This window comes from Bufo bufo, chromosome 3 (genome assembly GCF_905171765.1).
Source record: "Bufo bufo chromosome 3, aBufBuf1.1, whole genome shotgun sequence".
NCBI classification, from domain to species: Eukaryota; Metazoa; Chordata; class Amphibia; order Anura; family Bufonidae; genus Bufo; species Bufo bufo.
This window is the reverse complement of record NC_053391.1, coordinates 93394054-93416503: the sequence shown is the minus strand read 5'-3', so window position 1 is coordinate 93416503 and position 22450 is coordinate 93394054. Positions and strand designations below refer to the sequence as shown.

Here is a 22450-nt window from a genome sequence, read left to right as displayed (position 1 = left end):
CTTTATTACTGAAGGGGCACATGGGAGCATTATTACTGTGAAGGGGCACATGGGAGCTTTATTACTGTGAAGGGGCACATGGCAGCTTTATTACTGAAGGGGCACATGGGAGCATTATTACTGAAGGGGCACATGGGAGCATTATTACTGTGAAGGGGCACATGGGAGCATTATTACTGTGAAGGGGCACATGGGAGCTTTATTACTGTGAAGGGGCACATGGGAGCATTATTACTGTGAAGGGGCACATGGGAGCATTATTACTGTGAAGGGGCACATGGCAGCTTTATTACTGTGAAGGGGCACATGGCAGCTTTATTACTGAAGGGGCACATGGGAGCATTATTACTGTGAAGGGGCACATGGGAGCTTTATTACGTGAAGGGGCACATGGCAGCTTTATTACTGAAGGGGCACATGGGAGCATTATTACTGTGAAGGGGCACATGGGAGCTTTATTACTGTGAAGGGGCACATGGGAGCATTATTACTGTGAAGGGGCACATGGGAGCATTATTACTGTGAAGGGGCACATATCTCTCCCTTATTAGAGCTGGTGAGGAGCGCTTCCTGAGAAGCAACCCAGACGGCCCACACGGGCACCAGACTTCCCACCACTACCACACCTCGGCAGTCACATCTACCTCCTGCTCCCTTCTGACTCGTACTCATCCTTCTCAGACGTGCTCTGATGAGGTCTGTACCCAGGGGTGTGGGGGGATGGGGGTCTCCAGTCGCTGCAGAAAATAATTGTACTGCGGCCCAGGCGTGTCCCTTCTTCTTCAACTGAGCGCAAGCTCCGCCTCCCGTCAGTGCGCGGGCCGCATTATACAGCTTCGCTGGCCGGATGTGGCCCGCGGGCCGTAGGTTGGGCATCACTGGTTTAAAACTTTAAATAATATGTCATTTTCTAATGCATTCTCTTTTAACAGATTAGAGCTGCTTACCATGTAATGTTTCTGGTATTTTGGTCAGCCCTGGTGGGTTTAATGGCTTTTTGAACTTAACTTGCCTTAAATAGCATGCAATCCATTAATAAGTCATAATAAGCCTTATTACTCCAAATCATCTAAAATTGCACCCAATAACGGCCTTTACTTACAGTATTGTGCAACACTTTACAAAAGGTAATAAACAAGTTTAATGGCAAATAAAACAGAATGAACAAAGAGACAAAAGGAGAGCTGTGCCTGCCCATGAAAGCTGACAATGTGAATGGGTTCGGAGGAGTGAGACATGGGGAATACAGATAGAGCTGCATGAACCTGTCACCATCCAGTATTGGAGCCAGCACAAGGATAGCTAGTTGAGGACACGGTGGAGTGGAAATATTTGTGACCAGGTCAGGTTGTGTAGGGGCCGTGGACTATGATTCTGTGACATAGACCTCTTTTTTTCCAGGAAAACTTAAAACTGGGAATGTTAGGAGCAAATCTGATGGTCCAAGCAGTGAGTTCCACAGAATTGAAGTCTTGTAGATGGGGGGAAGGGGGGGTTTAAGAAAGGGATAATGAGAGTTGTAGGTCATGGCTGAAAGTCAGATAGTCTTTGAAAATAGAAGAAAGTCTACATGAAAAATAAAGTTGTATCTTTTTTTAGGCTGATGGTACTTGAACAGATCACTGTATGACTTACAGATATGTATTACATAATATCTTTATCATTCGTAATGGTTTACAATTTGTCCCTAAATAGGTTACCCCATTAATAATAATAAAAATAAATAAAAATCAGACAGCATATAGAACATGACAATCTCTTTGTAACAAAGCTAGAACCAGCCCTGTACCTCACATGGATCCAGAGGTCTCCCCATTCATTTTTCCAGTTGTTCTGCTAGATATAGTTCAGGCTGGCAGCTCAGGGGCGTGTACTTTCTGCCACAATTCAGGGGACATATCCTTTCTGCTGCAACTCAGGGGGCATGTGTCAGACTTCTGGCAATCTGACAGTGATGGCCTATCCGGAGGTCCTGGAAAACCCCTTTGTTCTACAAGAAGCTGGTAACCTATTGAAAGATCAACAGAGAGCATAACCAATGGGCAGAAAATCAACCTGGCTGCTGAATTCCTGGTTGATTGAAGTGGAGACAGTTTTTTCACTAGTGAGTTACAGTAGTCTAGATGGGAAATAATTAGAGTCAGTGGTGATAAAGATTTCTTTATTACGTGATGATGACTGAATTTGCCAATGGATTCAATTAGGCTACTTTAACACTTGCGTTGTTAATTCCGGTAATGAGATCCGGCAGAGGAGATAAATGGATGCGTTTTGATTTTGCCTCCGTTCTGTTAGGATGCAGTTGTGTGAAATCAAAACGGAAAAAAAACGGATCTGTCACTAAATACAGGGTGGGCCATTTATATGGATACACCTTAATAAAATGGGAATGGTTGGTGATATTAACTTCCTGTTTGTGGCACATTAGTATATCTGAGGGGGGAAACTTTTCAAGATGGGTGGTGACCATGGCGGCCATTTTAAAGTCGGCCATTTTGAATCCAACTTTTGTTTTTTCAATAGGAAGAGGGTCAAGTGACACATCAAACTTATTGGGAATTTCACACGAAAAACAATGGTGTGCTTGGTTTTAACGTAACTTTATTCTTTCATGAGTTATTTACAAGTTTCTGACCACTTATAAAATGTGTTCAATGTGCTGCCCATTGTGTTGGATTGTCAATGCAACCCTCTTCTCCCACTCTTCACACACGGATAGCAACACCGCAGGAGAAATGCTAGCACAGGCTTCCAGTATCTGTAGTTTCAGGTGCTGCACATCTCGTATCTTCACAGCATAGACAATTGCCTTCAGATGACCCCAAAGATAAAAGTCTAAGGGGGTCAGATCGGGAGACCTTGGGGGCCATTCAACTGGCCCACGACGACCAATCCACTTTCCAGGAAACTGTTCATCTAGGAATGCTCAGACCTGACACCCATAATGTGGTGGTGCACCATCTTGCTGGAAAAACTCAGGGAACGTGCCAGCTTCAGTGCATAAAGAGGGAAACACATCATCATGTAGCAATTTCGCATATCCAGTGGCCTTGAGGTTTCCGTTGATGAAGAATGGCCCCACTATCTTTGTACCCCATATACCACACCATACCATCAATTTTTTTGTTCCAACAGTCTTGGAGGGATCTATCCAATGTGGGTTAGTGTCAGACCAATAGCGGTGGTTTTGTTTGTTAACTTCACCATTCACATAAAAGTTTGCCTCATCACTGAACAAAATCTTCTGCGTAAACTGAGGGTCCTGTTCCAATTTTTGTTTTGCCCATTCTGCAAATTTAGTGCGCCGATCTGGGTCATCCTCGTTGAGATGCTGCAGTAGCTGGAGTTTGTAAGGGTGCCATTTGTGAGTAGCTAATATCCGCCGAAGGGATGTTCGACTAATGCCACTCTCCAGTGACATGCGGCGAATGCTACGCTGTGGGCTCTTGCTGAATGAAGCTAGGACAGCCACTGATGTTTCTTCATTAGAGACAGATTTCATGCGTCCACATTTTGGCAAATCCAACACTGAACCAGTTTCACGAAACTTAGCAAGCAGTTTGCTAACTGTAGCATGGGAGATGGGTGGTCTCGTAGGGTGTCTTGCATTGAAATCTGCTGCAATGACCCGGTTACTGCGTTCACCAGACATCAACACAATTTCTATCTGCTCCTCACGTGTTAACCTCGGCGACATGTCAATGGCTGTAAACAAAGAGAAACTTGTAAATAACTCATGAAGGAATAAAGTTACGTTAAAACCAAGCACACCATTGTTTTTCGTATGAAATTCCCAATAAGTTCGATGTGTCACATGACCCTCTTCCTATTGAAAAAACAAAAGTTGGATTCAAAATGGCCGACTTCAAAATGGCCGCCATGGTCACCACCCATCTTGAAAAGTTTCCCCCCTCACATATACTAATGTGCCACAAACAGGAAGTTAATATCACCAACCATTCCCATTTTATTAAGGTGTATCCATATAAATGGCCCACCCTGTACATTGAAAGTCAACGGGTGATCCTGTTTTTTAGGCTCCTAAAAAAACGTATTAGTCACCATTGACTTACATCAGGCTATTTTCACACTAGCGTTTTCACTTCCGCTATTGAGATCCGTCATAGGAGAGACCTTCAGTTTTGTCCCCATTCATTGTCAACGGGGACAAAACTGATGGAAACGAAATGCAGCAGAATGCATTCCGTTCCATTTGGTTGCGTCCCCATCGTGGACAAAATAATGCTGCAAGCAGCGTTTTTCTGTCCGCGATGTGGTGCAGGCCAACACAGATCCGTCCTGACACACAATGTAAGTCAATGGGGACGGATCCGTTTTCTCTGACACAATTTGACACAATAGAAAACGGATCCGTCCCCCATTGACTTTCAATGGTGTTCATGTCGGATCCGTCATGGCTATATAAGACATAATATAACTGGATCTGTTCATGATGGATGCATGCGGTTGTATTATTGTAACAGAAGCATTTTTGCAGATCCATGACATGTGAAAGTAGCCTTATTTTCAGCGCCAGAAGCGGTTTTGTGTCCGGTCACAACATGGAATCCTGCCTGAACGGAAGACATCCTGATGCATCCTGAACAAATCTCTTTCCATTCAGAATGCGTGGGGGCTAAAGGAAACGTTTTTCAACGCAAGCGTGAAAGTAGCCTTAGAGATGAACAAATTCCTTCAAATTTTTTGAAAATTTTTAGAAAATAAGAATCAATTTAGCTTTTTCTCAATAATTTTTTCCCCTGGTTTTTGCATCAAACTGTTCAGTCAGTGCTTTTCAGAAGACTTAAAGGTAGGCAGACAATGTCATAGAGCAGCAGGAAATGCTAGCAGAATGCTTGGGTGTATAGGGAGAGGCATTACCAGTAGAAAGAGGGAGGTGCTCATGCCGCTCTACAGAGCACTAGTGAGACCTCATCTGGAGTATTGTGCGCAGTACTGGAGACCATATCTCCAGAAGGATATTGATCCTTTGGAGAGAGTTCAGAGAAGAGCTACTAAACTGGTTCATGGATTGCAGGATAAAACTTACCAGGAAAGATTAAAGGACCTTAACATGTATAGCTTGGAAGAAAGACGAGACAGAGGGGATATGAGAGAAACTGCTAAATACATAAAGGGAATCAACAAGGTAAAAGAGGAGAGAAGATTTACAAGAAGAAAAACTGCTACAAGAGGACATAGTTATAAATTAGAGGGGCAAAGGTTTAAAAGTAATATCAGGAAGTATTACTTTACTGAGAGAGTAGTGGATGCATGGAATAGCCTTCCTGCAGAAGTGGTAGCTGCAAATACAGTGAAGGAGTTTAAGCATGCATGGGATAGGCATAAGGCCATCCTTCATATAAGATAGGGCCGGGGGCTATCCATAGTATTCAGTATATTGGGCAGACTAGATGGGCCAAATGGTTCTTATCTGCCGACACATTCTATGTTTCTATGTTTTTCCTAAGATTTTTTTAATCTATTGCTGTGCTTGTATCTTTACATCATGCATTTCTGGGAAAGAGACACGTAAGCTAGTCTCTGTTCCAAAAGGAAAGGAAAACTGAGTGTCTTTGTCTTCAACAGCATTGAGCAAAGAAAATTTGCTTGGCTGCCTGAGAGGCCTTGGTTGGAGTACAATTTCTCCTTATGGAGGACGACAAGTATCCATGAGGAATATTGTAAGGCCTCTTTCACACTTGCGTTGTCCGGATCCGGCGTGTACTCCACTTGCCGGAATTACACTCCGGATCCGGAAAAACGCAAGTGTACTGAAAGCATTTGAAGACGGAACCGTCTTCCAAATGCGTTCAGTGTTACTATGGCACCCAGGACGCTATTAAAGTCCTGGTTGCCATAGTAGTAGTGGGGAGCGGGGGAGCGGTATACTTACAGTCCGTGCGGCTCCCCGGGCGCTCCAGAATGACGTCAGAGCGCCCCATGCGCATGGATGACGTGATCCATGTGATCACGTGATCCATGCGCTTGGGGCGCCCTGACGTCACTCTGGAGCGCCCGGGGAGCCGCACGGACGGTAAGTACACTGCTCCCCGCTCCCCACTACACTTTACCATGGCTGCCAGGACTTTAGCGTCCCGGCAGCCATGGTAACCACTCTGAAAAAGCTAAATGTCGGATGCGGCAATGCGCCGAAACGACGTTTAGCTTAAGGCCGGATCCGGATCAATGCCTTTCAATGGGCATTAATTCCGGATCCGGCCTTGCGGCAAGTGTTCCGGATTTTTGGCCGGAGCAAAAAGCGCAGCATGCTGCGGTATTTTCTCCGGCCAAAAAACGTTCCGTTCCGGAACTGAAGACATCCTGATGCATCCTGAACGGATTTCTCTCCATTCAGAATGCATTAGGATAATCCTGATCAGGATTCTTCCGGCATAGAGCCCCGACGACGGAACTCTATGGCGGAAGACAATAACGCAAGTGTGAAAGAGCCCTAAGTCAGTCAACTCTCCTCTGGGTTTGTAGAAAAATATATAAAAACGAACACATCTTATATCTGCTAGCATCCCAGAAACCCAGAGGGGAGTTGCCTGACCTACAATACTTGCCGCACATTCTATGCATACTAAGCACTCTGTAATGAGAAAGAGTACCCCTAGATTACACATATACATTGACCATAAACCCAGAGTAGCATACTTGGTGCTCCCTGGAAACAGAAACCACCATTTTAGGTGCTGGCTGAAAGACAGGCTCACCTGATTAACGAGCACACAGGTCAAATAACAAGAATGAATGTTTGTTCAAATGCTTATCCCCGAATTGGACTGATTATTGGTAGGTGTAAAAGTACCTTTAGTAGAGCAGCAATTTACCAAAAAATAGATGCAGCTTTGCAGGTAGACTTCATACAACTCCCATCCAGACCTATGTGTCTCCAGGGTAACAGACTACAAAAAAATCCTGTGTAGTCTGATCTCTGCAGTCTTGTGACGTTGCACTCCATCAGCCCTCTCTTTTATGGTCTGTAGGTTAGCAAGAAGAGGAGACGGATGGAAGAACAGGAAACATGACTATAGGATTTGTGTCTAGTCTAAAAACTGTGGAAAAGACTGTTTTCAGAGTTGTTTCATCTTGTGTATTAGATGCACTGGAGCAATAAAAAAGTCAGAACAATCCAGCTGTTCAATGTTTTCTTCTACCCTACCAATAAGGGATAGATATGATTTAATCAATCTTTATACAGTCAGGTCCATAAATATTGGGACATCGACACAATTCTAACCTTTTTTGCTCTATAAACCACCACAATGGATTTGAAATGAAACGAACAAGATGTGCTTTAACTGCAGACTGTCAGCTTTAATTTGAGGGTATTTACATCCAAATCAGGTGAACGGTGTAGGAATTACAACAGTTTGCATATGTGCCTCCCACTTGTTAAGGAACCAAAAGTAATGGGACAGAATAATAATCATAAATCAAACTTTCACTTTTTAATACTTGGCTGCAAATCCTTTGCAGTCAATTACAGCCTGAAGTCTGGAAAGCATAGACATCACCAGACACTGGGTTTCATCCCTGGTGATGCTCTGCCAGGCCTCTACTGCAACTGTCTTCAGTTCCTGCTTGTTCTTGGGGCATTTTCCCTTCAGTTTTGTCTTCAGCAAGTGAAATGCATGCTCAATCGGATTCAGGTCAGGTGATTGACTTGGCCATTGCATAACATTCCACTTCTTTCCTTTAAAAAACTCTTTGGTTGCTTTTGCAGTATGCTTTGGGTAATTGTCCATCTGCACTGTGAAGCGACATCCAATGAGTTCTGAAGCATTTGGCTGAATATGAGCAGATAATATTGCCCGAAACACTTAAGAATTCATCCTGCTGCTTTTGTCAGCAGTCACATCATCAATAAATACAAAAGAACCAGTTCCATTGGCAGCCATACATGCCCACGCCATGATACTACCACCACCATGCTTCACTGATGAGGTGGTATGCTTAGGATCATGAGCAGTTCCTTTCCTTCTCCATACTCTTCTCTTCCCATCACTCTGGTACAAGTTGATCTTGGTCTCATCTGTCCATAGGATGTTGTTCCAGAACTGTGAAGGCTTTTTTAGATGTTGTTTGGCAAACTCTAATCTGGCCTTCCTGTTTTTGAGGCTCACCAATGGTTTACATCTTGTGGTGAACCCTCTGTATTCACTCTGGTGAAGTCTTCTCTTGATTGTTGACTTTGACACACATACACCTACCTCCTGGAGAGTGTTCTTGATCTGGCCAACTGTTGTGAAGGGTGTTTTCTTCACCAGGGAAATAATTCTTCGGTCATCCACCACAGTTGTTTTCCGTGGTCTTCCGGGTCTTTTGGTGTTGCTGAGCTCACCGGTGCGTTCCTTCTTTTTAAGAATGTTCCAAACAGTTGTTTTGGCCACGCCTAATGTTTTTGCTATCTCTCTGATTGGTTTGTTATGTTTTTTCAGCCTAATGATGGCTTGCTTCACTGATAGTGACAGCTCTTTGGATCTCATCTTGAGAGTTGACAGCAACAGATTCCAAATGCAAATAGCACGCTTGAAATGAACTCTGGACCTTTTATCTGCTCATTGTAATTGGGATAATGAGGGAATAACACACACCTGACCATGGAACAGCTGAGAAGCCAATTGTCCCATTACTTTTGGTTCCTCAACAAGTGGGAGGCACATATGCAAACTGTTGTAATTCCTACACCGTTCACCTGATATGGATGTAAATACCCTCAAATTAAAGCTGAGTGTCTGCAGTTAAAGCACATCTTGTTCGTTTAATTTCAAATCCATTGTGGTGGTGTATAGAGCCCAAAATGTTTGAATTGTGTCCATGTCCCAATATTTATGGACCTGACTGTACCTTGGACCTCATTTTTGTACTTCTCTCCCTGGACAGGCCCTTTTAAGAAATAACGTTTACTAGATGCTCATTATTAAAGGAACATGTGTAGTAGCTTACTTCCTTTAAGTGTATTGGATATCATAATTTGCACTAACATACAGTCCTGATCAGTAGTTTAAGACCACTTGAAAAATGGCAAAAAAATAATATTTAGCATGGCTGGATCTTAACAAGGTTCCAAGTAGAGCTTCAACATGCAACAAGAAGAAATGGGAGTGAGACAAAATTTTTTTTGAGCATTCAATTTAATGAAAGCAAAGAATAAACTGAAACAGGCTGTTTTTCAGCTGATCAAAAGTTTAGGACCACACCTCCAAAAAAAAACTAAACCCCCCCAAAACAGAAATCCAACTTCCAAACATGAACTCAGTAATGAGTAGCTCCGCTGTTATTGTTGATCACTTGGGAACATTTCTCCAAGTGGTGAAGACGGCCGCACGAAGGCCATCTACTGTCTGTAACTGTTGTCCATTTTTGTAAACTTCCCTTGCCATCCATCACCAAAGGTTCTCAATTGGATTTAGATCAGGGGAACATGCAGGATGGGCCAAAAGAGTGATGTTATTCTCCTGGAAGAAGTCCCTTGTCCTGTGGGCATTGTGTACTGTAGCGTTGTCCTGTTGAAAAACCCAGTCGTTACCGCACAGACGAGGGCCCTCAGTCATGAGGAATGCTCTCTGCAACATCTGGACATAGCCAGTGGCCATTTGACGCCCCTGCACTTCCTGAAGCTCCATTGTTCCACTGAAGGAAAAAGCACCCCAGACCATTATGGCGCCCGCTCCACTGTGGCGCGTAGAAAACATCTCAGGTGGGATCTGCTTGTCATGCCAGTAACGTTGGAAACCATCAGGACCATCAAGGTTAAATTTTTTCTCATCAGTTTGGTGCTCCCATGTTTGGTGCTCTCTTGCAAAGTCTCGAGCAGTTCTGTGGCGTTCAAGGAGACGAGGTCTTTGAAGACGTTTTTTGTTTTTGAAGCCCTTCAGTCTCAGATGCCGTCTGATGGTTATGGGGCTGCAGTCAGCACCAGTAAGGGCCTTAATTTGGGTCGAGGATCGTCCAGTGTCTTGACGGACAGCAAATTGGATCCTCCGACTCAGTGCTGGTGAAATTTTTTGGGGTCTTCCACTTAACTTTTTTGTTCCATAACCCTCAGGATCATTTAAGAAATTCCAAATGACTGTCTTACTGCGTCCCCCCTCAGCAGCGATGGCGCGCTGTGAGAGACCCTGCTTATGCAGTTCAACAAAAAGACAACGTTCAAAAAGGGAGCGTTTTTTTGCCTTTGCCATCACAACTTGTGACTATCTGACAGAAAATGACAATGAATCCACATCTTTGCACAGATTTGGCCTTTTAAAGGCATGTGGTCCTAAACTTTTGATCAGCTGAAAAACAGCCTGTTTCAGTTTAATCATTATTTTCAATTAATTAAATGCTCAAAAAATGTTTTGTCTCACTCTCATTTCTTCTTGTTGCATGTTGAAGCTCTACTTGGAACCTTGTTAAGATCCAACAATGTAAAATATGATTTTTTGCCATTTTTCAAGTGGTCTTAAACTTTTGATCAGGACTGTATGAGAGGGAGCAATGGTACTATCTATAAAACTTCACTCCATAGTCTTAGATATCACCTACAGACCTGTCATAACTCCATCAGAAACTATATAGATATATTATTCTTGTCTTCTCAGTGTAAAACTTTCTTTTCAGGTCATTTTCATTCATGACGTGTCTTCTACATACCGTGTCCCCATTTTATTCGACTTGGTAACCACGGGCGAATCTAAATTCCCCTCGGTCAGGAGGGGAACGTAGAGACAAAAGAAAGAGGGGTGGGGGGCGCACAATAGGGTAGTATGTTCAGAACAAACTGAATTGTTTAACAAATAGAGGTGCTGTCACGGCTGAGGATGGGGGAAACCCTCAGCCGTGAGGTGCCAGGTGTTGAAGTAGCTACTCGGCCATGAAGCCACAGGACAGGGAGCAGGTCACCTCCTACAGCGTCCCTACCCTGACCCTAACTCCTAACCTGCATGGGCCGACCTTTAAGGTAGGAGGGCCCATGCGCCGGAACCTCGGAGCCCTATCTTACCCTCCGCAGATCCCTGAGCTAGGAGCTGGGTAAGGCAACCTACTCCTCCTTGACACGGAGGAGCAGGAGCCTCAACGGCCAAGCTGTTGGGAAAAGGGGAACAGAAACAGCAATACGGAAATGGCAGGTGAACAGACATTCAGCAACCTGCCACAGCCCTGCTGACTGGATCCCTAAACAGGCAGGGATCCAGAACCGTTATGCTGCACAAAGACATATGAAAATCCCAACAGACAAACTTGCTACAACACACACATAAAGAGATAGGCATACATAAAACCCTAACTTAAATCTATGACCACAGTGGTGGCTCTCACAGGCAGATGGAAAAACACAGGAGGCTGCTATCAGCAAGCATGCAGAAGCAACCTCCTGAGCCCTGCCACAGAGAGAGGTTATATAGGCCCAAAGTGGCCACACCCAAAGGAAGGACACACCCAGTGACATCACACACACACTGGGAAGGGAGTTAACCCCACACACACCACAGAAGGGAAACTCACAAAAAGGAAAAGTGTCCAACAGATCACACTGTGGCCGTTGCCGCAAGCAACGACATGGGTGGCACACGTGTCCAGGGAGTCAGCCCGAAGGCCGGGACACTGCCACCACATGTACATAATACCACCTAAGGTTGCCACGGGTAACCACAGTGCGGGGAATGATGTCCGTGCGCACACAAACATAAAACACAGTGCACACCAGACATACAAACGTGCATCCAAAACAACTCCCTGGGAACCGCACACAAGGCTGTTGTCCGCGGCAACCGCACCGAGGCCAACTACATAATGCCTCAGCTGCGGTTGACACAACAACCAAAACCGCGGGCAACTGTATGCGACTCCCAAGGAGTCACGACCAAAACCGTGGCCGTGACACTCCCACCCCTCAAAGCCCCCCCACCAAAAAAAAATACGTGAGGGACTCAGACAAGGGGAAAGGAGAAGGGGACGTCCACTCTCAGTGCCGGTTCTAAAAAGGGGTCGCTGTCAGCTGCATCCTCTCCCGGCTCACACTAGCCAGTCCGACGAGGACTGCAGCCCGCACCAGCAACAAAGGGGAAAGAACCACTGAGAGATGGACGAAGGGACTCTCCACACACGTCCCCACTCCAGTCGCTGCCAGCAGACACCCCTAACCAGCACACAGCTGGACTACTTACGGAGTGCTGCCAGCAAACGACCAGAGATGGGAACATGGAGAGGCACGAGGGACCATGGACACGGAAAGTACGGTGGCGGGGAATAGCCACCAACCGTGCCGCTAAGGATGATCCCCCCGGGACGTTCTCCCTCCGGAGAACGCGCATGCAGGCCACAAGGGTATGGCACTGCATGCTGCACCCTCTTTCGAAGGTATGCATACCGCATACCAAACAAACACCACGTGTTCTAAAAATCAGGGGGAACGCCAAAACGAGGCAACGATGATGGCGGGGAAACGCCACTCACCGCGCCGTCAGAGGCGAAACCCCCAGAACGCTCTCCCTCCGAAGAGCGCGCATGTACCCCTTCCGCAGACGGCGATACATGCTTCACCCTCTTTCGAGGGAACATACTCCCACCCCTCAAAGCCCCTCCCAACAAAAAAGGGGAAGGTTGGTGAGGCTTAGAAAACAATGGGAGGGGGGGAGGGGAAAGACAAACAAAGGGGACACCAACACGGACAACGGTGAGCAAGGAATGGCGGGGAATGCCACTCACCGCGCCGTAAATGGTGAAAACCCCATAACGCTCTCCCTCCGGAGAACGCGCATGCACCCCATCCGTAGATAGCGGTGCATGCTTTACCCTCTTTCGAGGGAAAAGCGCCACATGAGATGCCGCTGTGGTCATACTGTCACGGCTGAGGATGGGGGAAACCCTCAGCCGTGAGGTGCCAGGTGTTGAAGTAGCTACTCGGCCATGAAGCCACAGGACAGGGAGCAGGTCACCTCCTACAGCGTCCCTACCCTGACCCTAACTCCTAACCTGCATGGGCCGACCTTTAAGGTAGGAGGGCCCATGCGCCGGAACCTCGGAGCCCTATCTTACCCTCCGCAGATCCCTGAGCTAGGAGCTGGGTAAGGCAACCTACTCCTCCTTGACACGGAGGAGCAGGAGCCTCAACGGCCAAGCTGTTGGGAAAAGGGGAACAGAAACAGCAATACGGAAATGGCAGGTGAACAGACATTCAGCAACCTGCCACAGCCCTGCTGACTGGATCCCTAAACAGGCAGGGATCCAGAACCGTTATGCTGCACAAAGACATATGAAAATCCCAACAGACAAACTTGCTACAACACACACATAAAGAGATAGGCATACATAAAACCTTAACTTAAATCTATGACCACAGTGGTGGCTCTCACAGGCAGATGGAAAAACACAGGAGGCTGCTATCAGCAAGCATGCTGAAGCAACCTCCTGAGCCCTGCCACAGAGAGAGGTTATATAGGCCCAAAGTGGCCACACCCAAAGGAAGGACACACCCAGTGACATCACACACACACTGGGAAGGGAGTTAACCCTACACACACCACAGAAGGGAAACTCACAAAAAGGAAAAGTGTCCAACAGATCACACTGTGGCCGTTGCTGCAAGCAACGACATGGGTGGCACACGTGTCCAGGGAGTCAGCCCGAAGGCCGGGACACTGCCACCACATGTGCATAATACCACCTAAGGTTGCCACGGGTAACCACAGTGCGGGGAATGATGTCCGTGCGCACACAAACATAAAACACAGTGCACACCAGACATACAAACGTGCATCCAAAACAACTCCCCGGGAACCGCACACAAGGCTGTTGCCCGCGGCAACCGCACCGAGGCCAACTACATAATGCCTCAGCTGCGGTTGACACAACAACCAAAACCGCGGGCAACTGTATGCGACTCCCAAGGAGTCACGACCAAAACCGTGGCCGTGACAGGTGCTCACCTTAAAGGGTTATGCAATAATAGACACAACTCTATTGTAGATATGTAGATATATATAAATCTTTAGGATCCGTGAATGCAGCCGCAGAAGTGTCTTTGGGATCGGGTGCCCAATCCCCCAAAGGGTGCTTGTAGTAAAAAGGTTCTGATCAGGCGCAAAATCACAGGTTCCAATACGTCTCTTGTAGGTGAATCTTCTTTATTTACATCATAATTAAAAGATGTGTAGAACAACGCGTTTCGGGGCTCAAACTGTCCCCTTCATCAGGTTAACAGGTGGTCACAATAGCTAGTAGTAAAATACAGGTTTATATAGATTAAAAAACCGCCAAAGAACAAATTACCTGGGGGCTGCCCACAGATGGGAGGGGCTAGCCCCAGGTATAATGTCACATATTAGAATAAAGCTTTTTAACTTTTAAACCTCAGTATATATATAGTTGGTTGTTGCTAGTGATGCATTGGTGGGACAATACCGATAATGAGTCAGCGATTATAAAGAACTATACTGTATATAATGCGGCCGGTAAACTAAGGTCACATGACCGCTACACTGCGATCATGTGATGGGGCAGGGCGGCTGCTGTATTCGGTGAGCGCTTGGCGCATGCGCTCTGCTCCCCTGTAACTCCTCTCAGGGCCGCCCGGTCATGTGATCGCTAGACTCGCGATCACATGGCCGGTATCCATGACTGCAGAGACGCTTCTATGTGGCATAACAGAGCGCAGTGCCCAGGGAACATCCCACTCAGCGCGATATTGTGATGTGGAACGGGACAGTAGCAAATATCTGGGGGTCCAGTATGTAATTATACAAGGTGAGGCCACACCAGCACTGAATAAATTACTGAATAAATAAATAATTAAGTGTATACATTCATGCTAAAACGCCTCTGAAGATGAACCACTAATCATATAGTATATAAAAATATATATAAAAATATATAAATAAACATACATATATTTGTAAAAAAGTAAAAAAATAGTAATAAATAGATATACAATACATGTTAGTAGTGTTATAATAGATATAAAATGAATATAAAATAAATTGAATATGCCCTCAGTGATGATGAATAAAATTAACTAATAAAATTATTATCTAAAAACCCAAAAGGTGGGGGAGGGGGGGAAGAGGGGGAATATATATCAAATACTGGTTCTAGGCTTTTTATAAATTGATCTCAAAAGCTTCGTTAAGGCCATATGGATTCAGACTATTCAACTTAAAGATCCAGTACATTTCCCTACGTCTAATGTACTGGGTATCTTTATATAGGTGACTTGGAATTTGTTCAATTGGGGTCACCTTGAATCCGGCTGAACTACCTTCATGATGTTCTGCAGCGTGTCTGGATACACTGTGTTTCCGGTATTTTTTCTTAATCTTTGATCTATGTGTATTCGGTCTATTCCGCAGTGTTTGAATCGTGCGCCCCACATACTGCAGATGGCACGGACATTCTAAGATATATATGACGTGGCTGGATTCACAGTTTAGGCTGCTCATAATGGGGAATGACTCCCTGCTAACTCGACTGTAAAAAATGGATGTTTGGCATATACTGGAGCAGCATAGACATCTTTTGTGTCCGCACTCAGAGCTGCCTTTGGGGACAGTGGAATCTTGTTTCTAAATATGATATGTAACAGGATTCAGTTACATATAAAATTGCAACTGTATTTCTCGTTGCTGTTATCTTTCTTCTTTTTAGAGGCTGGAATCAGACATTCATCTTGGGTGAGTTCTGTTGCCTTTGCTCTTGCGCCAGAAATAATATTAGGGGGATAGCCTTTTTGAGTGAACCTGGAGGTCAGAGTATCACACTGTTGGTTGAAGTCATCTTCACGAGTACAATTTCATCGAAGTCATTTGAATTGACTGAAGGGGATGTTCACCTTCCATTTCCTATAGTGTGTGCTCTTGAAATCTAGATAGCTATTGCTATCGACCTTTTTGAAAAAGGTGCGTGTATTTATTTTACTGTCCTGAATAAAAATTTCTAGATCCAGAAACTCAGTTTTTTTCATTGTCGTATGTGCCAGTGAAAGAGATTCACCAGTCATTGGTGTTAAGGTAAGAAATGAACTTATCAATAGATGCTGGGTCCCTATTCCAAATGAAAATCAGATCGTCGATATATCTGCGGAAAAAGACAATATTGTTGTTGGCCCAGAAGCTTGAGTGGTATATGAATTCCTCCTCAAATGCCCCCAAAACGTATTTGTTTGTAAATGTCATTTTGGAATGTGAACACGTTATGCGTAAGTATAAATTCAATGCCCCTCATAATAAATGCCTTTTGTGTAGCAGGCATTTCTGAATCAATATCTAAAAAACTGGATGTACACTTCATGCCCAAGTCGTGGGAGATGTTCGAATATAGTGCCGAAACATCCAAAGTCACCCAATAATAGCCATCCAATCACTTAATGTCTTTAAGTAGAGTAATGAGGGATGCAGAGTGTCTCAGATGGGATTTTAGATTGAGAACATGTTTCTGTAGGTAGATGTCAATATAGTGTGACAAATTCCGGGTGAGGGAAGAGACTCCTGATATTATGGGTCTACCCGGCGGGTTCTGGATGTCCTTGTGGATCTTAGGAAGATGGTAAAAAATAGCTGGTGCGGATTCTTTCACCATAATATATTCCCTCTCTTTCTTATTTAGACAAAGATCTGCGGATTTAATTAGAGTCTGAAATTCTTCTATGTGTGCTTCAGAGGGGTCACAGTCAAGGGGTAGATAGTATTTATCGTTGGATAGAATATTTAGAGCTTCCTTCACATAATCTTCACGGTTCTGGATGACAATGCCCCCCCCCCCCCCCTATCGGCATTTCTAATAATTAGGTCGGTATCTGATTGTAGCTTCTTTAGGGCTAATTTATCTGATAGTTTCATGTTTTGCCTTATTTCTGGTTTATAGTTGATATCCCTAAAATCATTTGAAATCACAGAATAAAAAGTGTCAAGGAAATTCCCCTTATGGTGGATGGGGTAAAAGGTAGATGGTGGTTTTAAACCAGAGGGTAAAGCTATAATTTGTTCCATGTCCGGGGATATAGTATTTGGCTCTAGTCTCGGCCCAGTGTTGGAATTTTCTTTTATCTTGAAGTGCCTTTTGAGGGTAAGTTTCTTGATATACCGATTCCAATCGAGAAAGAGATCAAATTCTTTAAGTTTGCTAGTGGGGCAGAAGGAAAGTCCTTTGGATAATACCGCAACCTCATTTGGTGTCAGTACATGACTGGACAGGTTAAAAATGCCATGAGAAAGAGGGGATGTATCTGGTTTGGGAATCAATATTGGCTGCGAGGGGTGGGGATTCTTCTTTTTGCGTTGACCTGCTCTACAGCCTCTCCTTGGTTTTTTCTTTTTACAGATTTGTGGCCTAGTGGGCGAAAAAAATTGGCTATATTGGTGGTTTTTGGATTTTTTGGAATGGAATGGACGGTTGTGGGATGGATGATAGGAGGGAGATCTAAAAAAGATACCATGGATGTAATGGGGCCAGTTGTAGAAGATTCTATAGCCGGTGAACCGTTATGTTGGTTTGTATGGATATTGTCAGAAGTGGTGGAAGATGCACTGGCAGGTATATTATATTCAGTTTGCGACAAGCCCAAGTGTGAAGTTGTTGGTGGAGAGGTACTCACATGGATGGTAAGGAGAGAGTCAATCTCCAAATCAGAACAAGCTGAGGGAGTGGGAGAGTTGGATGAAACTGAAGGATGTTGATCGGGATGAATAGAAAACTCAGTGGGTGGTAGATTGAGTGGACCACATGTATTAAGTATTTCAGTGGAAAACATTGAGGACGGAGAGGTAAGAGTTAGTGTAGTGATGGTTGTAGTAAGTTAAGGAGTCTGGAGTAAGTAAAGGAGTCTGAAATACAGAAACTGGGGATTCCTGAGTGACTATGTCCTTAAGTGGACCATTAGTGTGCTTGGATCTACCAATGGGGGTATGGCAGACACTATGGGATGTGTGCTGGTCAGGATTTAAAGTTGGTGTCTTGTCAACTGGTATTCTATTGTATTTCGGTGTATAATGGGTCTGTGGTCTAAAGAACTTGTTTGATCTACTGCCTTGGGAATATGACGCTTCATTGTAATTGGATCTATTTCGGTTAGAATATGACACCCAGGGTTTGTGAAATTTTTTGTATTTGTGTTCTTGTTTATGAACAGGGGGAGGTTGGATCTGGGCTCCACTATCACTGTGAGGGTGTGCAGTCAGATGCGGTGTATTGATGTTTTCTATGGTATTGTCCTCTGGAATAGGAATAGCTGAGTGTGGTTTGATATGATTGTCTGTTATATGCCTAGACATATCAGGTTTCAACCAGTGTTTTATGTTATTGGTGGCAAAATCCTGTCTGTCTCTATGGAGTTTATTGCTCTTTTTATATAGTGTATCTTTTTCGACCGATAGTATCCTAGATGTAATGAGCCGATCGAATTTGGTGAAGGCCGTGTGTGATTTTATATTTAGAAATTATATTGTGGCATTCAGATATTTTCCAACCACATTCCAAGTATAATGACCGCCTTTTATATATCAGTCTGGTGATGAGTCCTTTTGCACATTCAAGCAAATAATTGTCCCATTCTTTACAGAAGTCAGTATCCTCCTTGAAGGAATTCCCAAACCGTAGTCTCAGACCACGGGGGACAATGTTCTCCTTAAGATAAATCTCAAGAAAACTGGCATCAAGTTGATGTTGTATTTCATCTGACAAGTTTCTCTAAATCATGAAATAAAGTTAGTAGAGTTTTTTCGTCAATACTTGCATTTGGTTCCTGGTTCAGATTGACATGATGTTCAGTGGTGCTTCTTGTACATTGAATAATCAAGCGTTCCCGCTGTTCCATTCGGTTTCAAGCATAATCCATTTTGCTCCTAATGGATAGGCCTATGTAACCACGGGCGAATCTAAATTCCCCTCGGTCAGGAGGGGAACATAGAGACAAAAGAAAGAGGGGTGGCGGGAGCACAATAGGGTAGTATGTTCAGAACAAACTGAATTGTTTAACAAATAGAGGTGCTCACCTTAAAGGGTCTTCCACTTGACCTTTTTGTTCCATAACCCTCAGGATCATTTAAGAAATTCCAAATGACTGTCTTACTGCGTCCCACCTCAGCAGCGATAGCGCGCTGTGAGAGACACTGGTTTGCAGTTCAACAACCCGACCACGTTCAAAAAGGGAGAGTTTTTTTGCCTTTGCCATCACGTGTGACTACCTGACAGAAAATGACAATGAATCCACATCTTTGCACAGATTTGGCCTTTTAAAGGCATGTGGTCCTAAACTTTTGATCAGCTGAAAAACAGCCTGTTTCAGTTTAATCGTTATTTTCAATTAATTGAATGCTCAAAAAATGATTTGTCTCACTCTCATTTCTTATTGTTGCATGTTGAAGCTCTACTTGGAACCTTGTTAAGATCCAACAATGTAAAATATGATTTTTTGCCATTTTTCAAGTGGTCTTAAACTTTTGATCAGGACTGTATGAGAGGGAGCAATGGTACTATCTATAAAATTTTACTCCATAGTCTTAGATATCACCTACAGACCTGTCATAACTCCATTAGAAACTATATAGATATATTATTCTTGTCTTCTCAGTGTAAAACTTTCTTTTCAGGTCATTTTCATTCATGACGTGTCTTCTACATACCGTGTCCCCATTTTATTAGAGGAACAAGGAATTATTACGTATTTTAAACACAGATTGAACCTTCCTGTGGATGATAAGCCCACTGTGCAGCTTCTGAAATGGAAAAGAATGTCTGACAGGTAAAGTAGTCCACACTGCTCACTTCTGTATTTATTTTATGATAATAACATAAGCATAACATCGCCCAATAACAACAGCATAATCAAAAATAGAAACCTAAAATAGTAAACAGAAAATGAACAGTAATTGCAAAAATTAAAAACTGGTCTAGCAAAAATTTTAATTGGTCTAACCACTCATTGATTCACATACACAAGCACACACTCTGAACCGAAAATATACAAATATATACTGTGAGAAGGCACAAGGTGCCATAGTAGATGATAAATACGTGTCACCAAGGTGCCTGGCTTCTGTGAAATGAACCGGTAACGTTTTGTCAGTAACCGTAGGTTACTGACACTTGTTAGTAGTAGTTTAGCTGCTGGCTGATCCGGGCCTGGTTTCATTGCAGTAGTCAAAGAGCAGGGTGGGATGACTACTGCCACGTATCCAGACCAGGTTTTGGCTGGCCTATATAAGCTAGAAAGCCCGAGAGAGCTAGGGGTGTGGTTCCTAGTCTGGAAGTGTGATAGACTGGGAGTACAGCTGTGTGGAGTGTTTCAGCGGAAAAGCCTGCTATTGCCAAGTCTTTTCCCCCTCAAGTTGGTGGTGGAAACCAGGATCTACAGAGGACTGTGAGTCAGACCACTTCACATGGACTGTGTTTTTTTTGTGTTTACATGCTGAAGTAAGCGAGTATTTGTTGAATCCGTTTTGGACAAAATAAAAAGACTATTGTTTGAACTATATCTGAAGTCACCATTTGAGCTGATCGTCACAATACATACAGTTGAAACCAGAAGTTTACATACACTATATAAAAAGACACATACACATGTTTTTCTCAATATCTGACATGAAATCAGAATAAACCTTTCCTGTTTTTGGTGAATTAGGATTACCATAATTATTATTATTTGCCAAATGCCAGAATTATGAGAGAGAGAGAGAATGTTTTAAGGCATTTTTATTACTTTCTGCAAAGTCAAAAGTTTACATACGTCTCATTAATATTTGGTACCATTGCCCTTAAACCGTATGACTTGGGTCAAACGTTTTGGATATCCTTCCACCAGCTTCTCTCAATAGTTGGTCCGAATTTGGGCCCATTCCTCCTGACAAAACTGGTGTAACTGAGCCATGTTTGTTGGTCGCCTTGCTCGCACCTGCCTTTTCAGCTTTGCCCATAAGTTTTCAATAGGATTGAGATCAGGGCTTTGTGAAGGCCACTCCAAAACATTGACTTTGTTATCCTTAAGCCACTTTGTAACCAGTTTGGCAGTATGCTTCGGGTCATTGTCCATTTGGAAGACCCATTTCCGCCCAAGCTTTAACCTCCTGGCTGATGTCTTGAGATGTTGCTTCAGTATTTCCACATAATCTTCTTTCCTCATGATGCCATTTATTTTGTGAAGTGAACAATCCCTCCTGCAGCAAAACAACCCCACAACATGATGCTGTCACCCCCGTGTTTCACAGTTGGGATGGTGTTCTTAGGCTTTCAAGCTTCTTCCTTTTTTCTCCAAACGTAACGATGGTCATTATGGCCAAAAAGTTAAATTTAAGTTTTGTCAGACCACAGGCCATGTCTCCAAAAATAAGGTCTTTGTTCCTGTGTGCATTTGCAAACATTAATCTGGCTTTTTTTTATGTTTCTTTTGGAGTAATGGCCTCTTCCTGGCAGAGTGGCCTTTCATCCCATGTTGATACAGTACTTGTTTCACTGTGGATATTGACGCAATCTTACCAGCTTCTGCCATCATCTTTATAAGGTCTTTTGCTTTTGTTCTTGGGTTGATATGCACATGTCGGACCAAAGCACTTTCATCTCTGGAACACAGAACCTGTCTCCTTCGGTATGATGGCTGGACATTCCCATCTTGTTTGTACTTGCATATAATTGTTTGTACAGATGAACGAGGCACCTTCAGGTATCTTGAAATTGCACCCAAAGTTGAGCCAGACTTGTGCAAGTCCACAAGTCTCTTCCTGATATCTTGGCTGATTTCTTTAGACTTTCCCATGATGCTACACAAAGAAGCAGTGTATTTCAGTTGTGCATTTAAATACATTCACAGATGTGTCTCTAATTAACTCAGATGTTGCCAACAAACCTAACAGAAGCTCCTAAACACATGACATCATCATATGGGCAGTCCAGAATTGTTTAAAGGCATAGTAATCATAGTGTATGTAAACTTTTGACATTGCAGAAAGTAATAAAAATGCCTTAAAACATTCTCTCTCTCTCTCTCTCATTATTCTGGCATTTGGCAAATAATAATAATTATGGTAATCCTAATTGACCAAAAACAGGAAATGTTTATTCTGATTTCAAAACATGCATATGTGTCATTTTATATAGTGTATGTAAACGTCTGGTTTCAGCTGTATACACACACATACAAAACTAGTCAAAAGTTTGGACACAGTTTAATTCCATGGTTTTTCTTATTTATTTATTTATTTTTAATTTTCCACATTGTAGATTCATATAGAAAATGTGAAAACAATGAAGAAACACATATGAAATTAAGTAGTGAGTTAGTGAGAAAAAAAGTGTTAAACCAGAATATGATTTATATTTCTTCAGTAGCTTCTTCAGTAGCTTCCTTTTGCTTTTATGACAGTTTTGCACACACTTGGCATTCTCTTAATCAACTTCATGAGGTGGTCACCTGGAATGGTTTTACAGCAATCTGGAGTACTTGTTGGCTGCTTTTTCTTCACTCTGCAGTCCA

General features: G+C 43.5%; 1 protein-coding gene across 4 annotated transcripts in view; it reads left to right on the top strand.

Moving 5' to 3' along the window:
- The window catches only part of CTPS2 (CTP synthase 2), a 305004-nt gene that overhangs the window by 64741 nt on the left and 217813 nt on the right, over positions 1-22450 (top strand). For all 4 annotated transcript variants that reach the window (XR_005777445.1, XM_040423329.1, XM_040423328.1 and 1 more), the window contains exon 9: positions 19575-19726. Coding sequence is in view for 3 of the 4 variants with exons in the window: in XM_040423329.1 (XP_040279263.1) it covers positions 19575-19726 (152 nt within the window). In the remaining variant the exon portion in view is untranslated. The remainder of the gene's footprint in view (positions 1-19574; positions 19727-22450) is intronic.